This window comes from Aedes albopictus, unplaced genomic scaffold (assembly GCF_035046485.1).
Source record: "Aedes albopictus strain Foshan unplaced genomic scaffold, AalbF5 HiC_scaffold_98, whole genome shotgun sequence".
Classification (NCBI taxonomy): domain Eukaryota; kingdom Metazoa; phylum Arthropoda; class Insecta; order Diptera; family Culicidae; genus Aedes; species Aedes albopictus.
Genome location: NW_026917842.1, coordinates 57,614 through 67,780, shown reverse-complemented (window position 1 = coordinate 67,780; position 10,167 = coordinate 57,614). Strand labels below are relative to the sequence as shown.

Sequence of the window (10,167 nt, the reverse complement as noted above, 5' to 3'; positions counted from 1 at the left end):
ACACTGCATGTTGGATTTCGACTTTACACTTCACCTGTTAAAGCACTGCTTTATCGAACACGAGGCCTTAGGCCACCCGCAATGTTTGTTGTAATATGACGTTCAGAATAAAAAAAATACGAGATTTTTTCAGCTATGAATTTGCAAACAGAGATTCATCATTGGAGAATGCATATCATGTACGATGATATTGATTTTGCGCCGCCCTGCTCAGTGAACTGACAATAATCCAAGCAGTGTATAGGTCACGTTTATTAATAATGCGGTTAACTGTAAATAAGAAGCGAAGTAACCAGCATCCTTCAGCTGAGATGAACAAAGAGAAGTTCGAAATGATAGGACGTTATCGGTTAGAACCATTGCAAGAAAACACGCAACTCATGATACATTTTTGAATATCCTCAACCGTAAACACTTGAGAAGAAAAGCAAAGCAGATAATTACCTAAGACCAACAGCAGAAATATTGTGGTAAGTGCTACGGTTTGCTTATCCATTGCGAACCACCCGGGGGCACTGCGAATCTAACGTGTTGCACCAAGTAAACGGGAATGACCAGCACTGGTGTCTGCTGCGGCTGATGTTGTTGGCTGCTGCACTCGAAGCGTAATTTCCCGTTTTATTCCCGTTAGTCACCAGTACCAGTGCCGACTGGCAGACGAGAAACCACGTCTCCGCTAAACCACTAAATGGACGGATTTAACAAACGGTTTCTTTGTGGAGTTGTGCACTTTTTATGTAGTAAAGAAATAAATTGGAAATTTTAATTAGAGGCACCTCGCTTCGTACATTCACATTTCCTAAGGCACACTTCAATCATAATTCACACTGCCAAACGGCCGGCACCCCCAAAAATAAAACACAAACAACAAGCCGATGACGAAAGTCGCGACGTCGAAATTCGTTCGCCTGTTCACGCCGACTAACCAAACCGCCCGCTCATTCGATTCGACGACCGAAACGACGATTATCAAGGTCAGACACTTTTTGTTTGTCCGTCGTTTTTCTTTCCTTAAATTTCGTTTTCCTTCACCCAAAACGGTTGCTTTCTCTCAATATGCACCTCTATCACCCGTTTGGTATTCCGTGTTCCACGCCGCCCCGAGAGAAAACTTTCCTCCGTGAACTCGATTTCTTCTCACACTCTTTGTTGACTCGCCTAGGTTGCACCTTAACTAGTATGCTGCACTCACAGAGTTTACCATTAATCACTCTCCCTCACGAAAGGTATAGCTATTCTATTGCACCACCACTACGCTTGCGATGACCCAATAACGCGCCCCTAAACCCTATGTATAAATATACCTGTTGCAGATCTTCGTTCAGACACTAATCTAATTGCCCGGGATTAATCATAACGGGGTTCGGCAAACTCGCGCTAAATTGAGCTGCGTCTCTCGTCATCGGCAACGATAGATACTTGCGTCCAAACACGCCAACCGCCACCCAGAGGAGATGATTGAACGCACGTGGGTGTCGTACTCGACCATATGACTATGACACAGAAAAATTTCGCGGAAGGATTCGAACCCGTCCAACAACGGCGACGACCGGCACCCAGCAGCTGATATTCTTCCTCTCTAGCTCTATAAAGTCTCGGCTATGTTTATGTGATACGCGTGTTGTTTTATGTTGTTCGCCGAGGCTGTTATCGTTTCGGATGCTAGGTTGGTACTGAAACGCGTGCTCCTTCGCATGCCGGTCCGAGACTTGCCGCGCGCGCTCTGCTGTTGTTCAGCGCTCAACCATCAGCGCAATGCCCCGTTCGACGTCGCGTCTCGTCGTCGTCGGGCTCCCGGAGGGCTAAAACTGAAAAGCATGCTGCTTGCTTGCGCGCAAAGCAAAACAGGCTGGTGGCGGCAGCATGGTGTTGAATATGGATTGAATCGGACGAAAAAAGCACTGCGCGAGAGAACCGGTTAGGAGAAAACGGAAGAAAGGAAATGCTTTTGCGACGGCGACGGCAACGACGACACGCATCAGCTTTGCGCTCGTCGCGTCTGTTGTTACCGTTTTGACGCGGATGACGATAGTGAGGCACGCTGCCCTAGATGGGGTTACCGAGTAGAAAACAGTAAACAGATTTCCAGGGAATTTAGAATATTTTTATTGTTGACTTGTTCGGGTTCTTTTTTTCAGCGCAGTTATCTTGGGATGACCCTTCGCAGCGCCTAGCGAGACTCTGTATAGACCTCACATCTCAAAGGTTGGCACGCTTATCCTTGCATTCACGGATTCAGGAAAACCCTTGAGTTAGTTTTTCACACTCTACATTTCGCTCTGTTTACTTCTTCTGTCTTTCCCTAGCTTTCTACCTTTACTCTATTTCGCTTCACCCATTTTCTTATTCTAATCTGACCTTCTTTCTTCGGGGCCCTTTCTCCTGCTGCTATCATCCACCGATCCTCTCCTTCCTTGTTTTTCTCCTTCTCGTTCGATCAAATCAACTGCCGCCAGAATTCCTGCGCAGTATGTTCTTCCTCGAATTGTGTCAGCCACAAACATAGCCCTGGCGATATTTCGGCGCGCCTGGAGATCTTCCAACTGGATCAAACGACATCTACTCTCATTGCTCGGTAATCTAAACGGATCCTGCCAAGAGAATCGACGGAGAGCAAATCGTATGAATCGCTGAACCGATTCGATCCTGTCCATATCGTTCTGGTGATACGGATACCAGACGACCTAGCAGTACTCTAGGATCGAGTGGACGAGCGAATAGTACAGGCTAAGGACGGGGTGGCTTCTGCTGTACATAGTAGCCGTCTCCATTCCACTCGGTCCATGGCTGTTTGTCTCCAGTTCCTCACTCTGCGTAGGGTCCGCAGATCGTTCTCCACTTGGTCGACCCACCTAGCTCGCTGTGCTCCACGTCTTCTTGTACCGGTCGGATGACTCTCGAGAACCATTTTAGTCGGGTTACTATCCGACATCCTGATGACGTGACCCGCCCAACGTAGCCTCCCGATTTTCGCGGTATGGACGATGGTTGGTTCTCTCAACAGCTGATGCAGTTCGTGGTTCATTCGCTTTCTCCAAGTCCCGTCTTCCATCTGCACTCCGCCGTAGATGGTACGCAACACCTTCCGTTCGAAAACTCCAAGGGCGCGTTGGTCCTCTGCATGTAGGGTCCATATTTCGTGCACATAGAGGACGACCGGTCTAATCAGCGTTTTGTAGATGGTTAACTTCGTGTTACGGCGAACTTTATTCGATCGTAGAGTTCTGCGGAGTCCAAAGTAAGCACGATTACCTGCCACAATGCGCCTCTGAATTTCTCTGCTGGTGTCGTTGTCGGCGGTCACCAGTGAGCCCAAGTACACGACTTCTTCAACCGCCTCGATTTCATCACCGTCGATATAAATTCGGGGTGGCGGGCGCGGTGATTCCTTCCTGGAGCCCTTTGCCATCATGTACTTTGTCTTCGACACATTAATGACTAATCCGATTCGTCTGGCTTCACTCTTTAGTCGGATGTACGTATCCGCCATCGTCTCAAATTTACGAGCAATAATATCAATTTCAAGGGCCCATATAGCCGAGGCGGTAAACGCACGGGTATTCAGCATGACCATGCTGAGGGTGACGGGTTCGATTCCCGGTCGGTCCAGGATCTTTTCGTAAAGGAAATTTCCTTGACTTCCTTGGGCATAGAGTATCTTCGTGCCTGCCACACGATATACGCATGCAAAATGGTCATTGGCAGAGGAAGCTCTCAGTTAAAAACTGTGGAAGTGCTCATAGAACACTAAGCTGAGAAGCAGGCTTTGTCCCAGTGAGGACGTTACGCCAAGAAGAGGAGAGGAGAGGAATATCAATTTCATCAACGAAACCAAGCAGCTGAACGGACTTCGTGAAAATCGTACCATTCGTGTTAATCCCGCTCTCCTTATTACACCCTCTAACGCAATTTTGAACAGCAAGCACGAAAGAAGTATCACCTTGCCGTAACTCTCTGCGAGATTCGAAGGGACTCGAGAGTGTCCCTGATACTCGAACTACGCACATCACTCGATCCATCGTCGCCTTGATCAATCGTAGCAGTTTATCCGGGAATCCGTATTCGTGCATAATCTGCCATAGCTGTTCTCGATTGATTGTATCATACGCCGAGTTGAAATCGATGAACAAGTGATGTGTGGGCACTTTGTATTCGCGGCATTTCTGCAACACCTGGCGGATGGCGAACATCTGGTCCGTTGTAGCGCGTTCACCCATATTGCCCCACGAACTCTCTTGCAATCGGTGATAGACGACGGCATATAATTTGAGAGAGTATCTTGTAGGCAGCGCTCAGTAGTGTGATCGCGCGGTAGTTCCCGCAATCCAACTTTTCGCCCTTTTTGTAGATGGGACACACGATACCTTCCATCCATTCCTCCGGTAATACTTCCTCCTCCCAAATCTTGGTAATGACCCAGTGTAGTGCTCTCACCAGTGCTTCTCCACCGTATTTTAGAAGCTCGCTTGGTAGTTGATCTGCTCCAGCGGCTTTGTTGTTTTTCAACCGGCCAACCTCCTCCTCAAACTCTTGAAGGTCAGGGGCCGGAAGTCCTTCGTCCTGTGCACATACTCCTAGATTTGTTACCACGCCACCTTCGGTACTTGCAACGTCGCCATTAAGGTGCTCATCGTAATGCTGCCGCCACCTCTCGACCACCTCACGCTCGTTCGTGAGAATATTCCCGTGATTATCTCGGCACATGTTGGCTTGTGGCACAAAGCCTCTGCGCGAGCGGTTCAGCTTCTCGTAGAACTTTCGTGTGTCCTTAGCGCGGTACAGCTCTTCCATCGCTTCGTGATCTCGTTCTTCCTGCTGGCGCTTCTTCTTCTGGAAGACTGAGTTCTGCCTGTTCCGAGCCTGTCTGTAACGTGCCTCATTCGCTCTAGTACGGTGTTGTAGCATTCTCGCCCATGCTGCATTATTCTCGGGTTTCAACTGTTCACATTCGCCGTCGTACCAGTCGTTTCTGTGATTCGCAGTCGCGAAGCCTAGTGCTGTAGCCGAGGTACTACCTATGGCGGATCGGATGTCCATTGGCGTAACTAGAGGGGGGGCCAGGGGGGCCAGGCCCCCCCCCCCAGAATCCGCCAGGCCCCCCCCCCCCAGAAAATTTTCATGACTTCATATATGGAAAATAGAAAAAAAAATCTGAACACCACTGTCGTGGTGATAAATAAAGATCTATAATAGACATTTATTTGGCATAATATGTGTTTATATTGACAGTTATTAGAGACAATTCTCAACTTGTCACTCTTTACAAGATCATTGTCCAAAATGGTCTATGTAATTAGTTAGTTTTATTTTGAAATTTTATATAACCAGAATTATATAAAAATCAATACTTTGTACATCTTTTTTTTTTAAATCGCTGAGAAATTGAAGCTAAATGATAATTTCCAGGAATTCCTTGATGAGTATCTTTAAGAATCTTTGAATTTTCTAGCAGCATTGCTGCAAAATTCGGTTAAGTGCTTCTTTATGGAATTCAAGTATCATGTGGGAAAAAATATCTGGTTGAATTTGCAATGGAATTCCAGCAAAAGTTTTTGAATTCCTAGTGAGAATAGATGTCACATAATTAATAATTTCTTTTATTTCGTGGACCAGGGGTATTTTTGCGTCTATCAAACAACGCACAAATTCAAATGGTCATTGAGGAAGTTTTAATATATTCAAAAGCTGGTACTGCAAGGGGTAATCTTGAAGGTATTCATGATTGGACTTGTGAAAGACTAGCATCGGTAATAAGCTAGCACAAAAAATTCCAAAAAACGCCTTTGACTTTTTGAAACCTGTAAAGGGTGTTAGCAGCTCTATTTTCCTGAGACCTGCTAGTATAAATGAAGTTAGCATTCTTATAAGCCAACTTGATACACAGAAAAGCATAGGGCATGACAACATTCCAGCTGATCTGGTAAAAGCAAACGTAGGCCCGTTCTCCGGTATAATTGCTGAGCTGTTCAATAGAATGTTATTAACTGGGTCCTATCCAAATATTATGAAAATAGCTAAAGTCACTTCAGTTTTCAAATCAGGGGACTCTTTTGATCCCTCTAATTATAGACCGAAATCAACTCTTTCCGTAATCAATACAATATTTGAGAAACTGTTAACCGTACGTCTTGTAAACTTCTTATGTGCTAATAACGTATTGTATAGGTATGGTTTTCGAGAAGGTTGTGGAACTGGCAATGCTATAACTGAACTTATTGATGATTTGATTTTTGAAATAGATAAGAAAAACATAGTTGGTGGATTATTTATAGACCTGAAAAAAGCGTATGGTATCGAATCACGAAATTTTATTGAAAAAATTGGACAGGTACGGGGTGAGAGGAATTGCAAATGATTTAATAAGGAGTTATCTTTCGGATCGCAAACAGTTTGTAGCGATAAATGACTGCCGCAGTAGTCTACAACACATGAGCATTGGAGTGCCTCAAGGAAGCAACATCGGTCCTTTATTGTTCTTAATATTTATTAACGATTTAAGTAACTTAAAGCTGTGCTGGGTGCCAAGGCTCTTTGCTGATGATACGGCTTTGTTTTATTCTCACCTCAATATTCAGTCTATTGTACAAGACATTGAGTCAGACCTTGCGAGTCTGACGAATTATTTCAATGGCAATCTTCTCTCCTTGAACTTGTCTAAAACAAAATACATGGTCTTCCATGCACCACGAAAAAAAATCTTTAGTTATCCCGATCCTTGTGTAGGAAATCTGCGTATAGAAAAAGTCTCGTCTTTCAAATACTTGGGTCTTCACTTAGACTCTTGTCTATCTTGGAATAATCATATACAACAAGTATCGAATAAAGTGTCATCTTTGTGTGGACTAATGAAGAGGGTTCGCTCTTTTGTACCAAATGAAGCATTGCTACGTTTTTACTTTGCCTGTATCCATTCTGTGCTCCAATATCTAATAGTAGCATGAGGTCATGCTGCTAAATCCAAACTAAAAAAACTTCAATCCTTGCAAAATCGCTGTTTAAAATTAATTTTCAATTTGCCACATTTATTCCCAACTATTGCACTGTATAATTACACAGCGCAACATTTTTTGTCTCACGAGCAAATTTATGTGTCTCCGAAGGATTTTGGGCCGCTGAATCCGAATCCGGGCTCAGATTTGCTCCAACACGTCACAATTTTGAACTATACCTCAATTTATAGGGCAAAATATGCGATTTTGGGCTTTTTTGACTGCAAACCATTAAGCTTGGAAATATTTTTTTTATGCAATCAAAATGTTAATTGGTCAATTAACATCTAAATTAACGACTCATGCAAAATATTTCGTTTTACCTAATCAAATTTGAAAGATTTAAGCATTTTATGTTAGTATTTATGAAAACTTGCATGCAACTTTTGGAGGGTGACTTGTATGGGAAATATCGTACCTAACATTAATCGCTTAAAACCATCAAATTCGATTAGGTTAAACGAAATATTTTGCATGAGTCGTTAATTTAGATGTTAATTGACCAATTAACCTTTTGATTGCTTAAACAAAATATTTCCAAGCTTAAAGGCTTGCGGTCAAAAAGCCCAAAATCGCATATTTTGCCCTATAAATTGAGGTATAGCTCAAAATTGTGACGTGTTAGAGCAAATCTGAGCCCGGATTCGGATTCAGCGCCCCAAAAACCTTCGGAGACACATAAGTTTGCTCTTGAGACAAACAAAAAGTTAATTTTTGTTACGCTGTGTTATTCAAACCACAAAGTTATGCCCATATTAGCCTTGCGTGACATTCAAACAATCACATTTGTACATAATACATTGAATAATAGGAAATTCCATCATAATCTTGTTTTTTCTGCTAGAGTAAATTTTCATAACACTAAGCATGCCAATGAACTTATGAGGAGTAGTGCAAGTACAAATTTAGGCCTAACGCGTATCACCAATTACGGACCATTAAAGTTTAATGCACTTCCCAATGAATTTAAAGAAATATCAAATTCGATCATCTTCAAAAGCAAGCTGAAGCATCACATACGGAGGAATGTAAATGAATTTATTCTTTAAGCGTGTCAACATTTTTGTGAATGTAGGTTTTTGTCTGGCTTCTGTCAGTTTTTTTCTCCTGCATTTTAGTATATTTTAAATTTAGTTCATTCTTAAGCCACAATCGTTATCACAATGTAATTTAATTTAAGAATTATTATTGATTTTATTCGTGAATCCCTTCAAAGGAGCAAATGCTCCACTGGGATTACACATTAGTTTTTTTAAATCTTAGTTTTTTAGTATCCGCGTTTTTTTTGTTTGTACTTTGTTAGGTGTGTCCACAACCAGGAAGCTCCACGCGAGCTTTTTGGTGTGGGGGTCAGCGGAGGGTAAAAAAAAAGACTTGGTATTCATGAGATAATTGTGAAAGAATTTAGGGATGATTTAATGGAGAATTTCTTGACTACTGTGTCTCTCTAAAATTATCTAAAAGAATTTCAATACAAATCGCTGGACGAATTCCTCTAGAAATCCTTCAAATTATTCAGAAAATCTACAAGTAATCAAAAAAAAACCTGGGTTGAATCCCTGAAAAACATTATGAACGGAATACTGAATTTTTTTTAACTAATCGCCGAATAAATTTTTGAAAAAATTCCGACAGAAATTTCGGAAGAAATCATCACTAGAAATCTCGGAGCAATATCTGCAGGAATCCCTGGAATAATTTCTGAAAGTATACCTGAAGGAATCCCTAGATGAATTGCTGGAGGAATCCGAAGAGCAATTATGCGAGAAATTTCAGGAAAAAAGTCTGAAGAATCCGCATCAGAAATCCCTGTAGAAATTACTAGATTTTTTTTTAAAGATGAATCCTTGGAGAAATTTCTGGATGCAATCCTGGAGGAATCCCAGGAGGAATTCTTCTAGAAATCACAGGAGGAGTTCCAATATGTATTTCTGGAGGAAATCCGGGAGAATATTACAAGTTTTATTTTTGTGCTAAATGTGTTATTTTAACTTGTAAATATTCTCCTAGTATTCATGCACATTTATAGGGCTCTAACAGAATAGGGGCCCACAATCCAATTTCGATGGCCAACATTCAGGGCATTTCGGATCGTGATTGAGTACTAGAGATGTAAACCTTTCTCAGGCACAGACTTCAAGTTATAGAACTCTAGTGATGAAACCCGAATCGAGCGGCCCCCTTAGGATTAGAAATTCCTAGACAAAACTCAAGCTATGAAAGCAACACATGCTGCGAACGAAAGGCAACCTGCCAGACAAAATACGATTACAGGATTGACTGATGGACCAACAACATTTATGAAACCTCGTCATCCTGTCATCGGAAACTGTTATCCACTAGGTAACAGGGCAAGATATACGTTGTGTGTCGTATTTGTCCTTCTGTTATGTCCTATTTTATTACGCATTTTTAGTGTTCCACTATAATATGTTATATTTCATTGTGCAGTTATAGTGCTTCATTATTTTTTCGTAATAAGAACCTTCTGGAAAATTCCATGCAGAATCTCTGGAAAAGTTCCTGGACTAATGCCTAGAGCATTAGGGGTTTTTTTTATTATCGTACAAATTGGTACGAAGGTTCTGAAGGTTAATATTTTTTCATAGGTAAGTATCATATATATTTGAAAAACTAAACTAAAAAAATCAGGGTCGCCTAATTTTCCGGAAAACTCCAGTAAAAAACAAACATTTTTCACAGACACCACCTACTTTGAAAAATCATAACTCTTGAACGAAGCCTCATAGACACAATTTTTTTGTGAAATCAAAAGCAAATTTTCTCAGCAATTCCAAGATGTATTTCTGGAAAAAATCCTAGAAAATTTTCTGGATAAATTCCTGGCGGATTCCCTGGAGAAGTTAATGGAGAAATTTCTGAAGGAGGCATCCCTGGAGAAGTTCCTGGAGTAACGCCTGGAGCATTAGAGAAATTTCTGATGAAATTCCAAGATAAATTTCTAGAAGAATTCCCAGAGAAATTTCTGGAGGAATTCCAGGAGGAATTCTATGAGGAATTACTGCAGGAATCTAACGGAAGAATCCTTAGAGGAATCCCTACAGGATTTTCTGGTATATTCTTGGAGAAATTCCTGGTGAAATTTCTAGAAGAACCCGTAAAATAACTCCTGGACTGATTTCTAGAGGAGTTAAAATTCATGGATTAATTCCTGCAG

At 41.9% G+C, this 10,167-nt stretch overlaps 1 protein-coding gene across 1 annotated transcript; it reads right to left on the bottom strand.

Annotated features, from left to right (window-relative positions):
- Positions 1–444: 444 nt before the first annotated feature.
- Positions 445–2,059, bottom strand: LOC109422597 (uncharacterized; the record flags this gene model as incomplete). The annotated part of the gene is given in 2 exon segments (XM_062844100.1): positions 445–1,288; positions 1,530–2,059. A coding segment is annotated over 1 exon segment (52 nt), but the record flags the coding sequence as incomplete, so codon positions are not given.
- Positions 2,060–10,167: the final 8,108 nt, after the last annotated feature.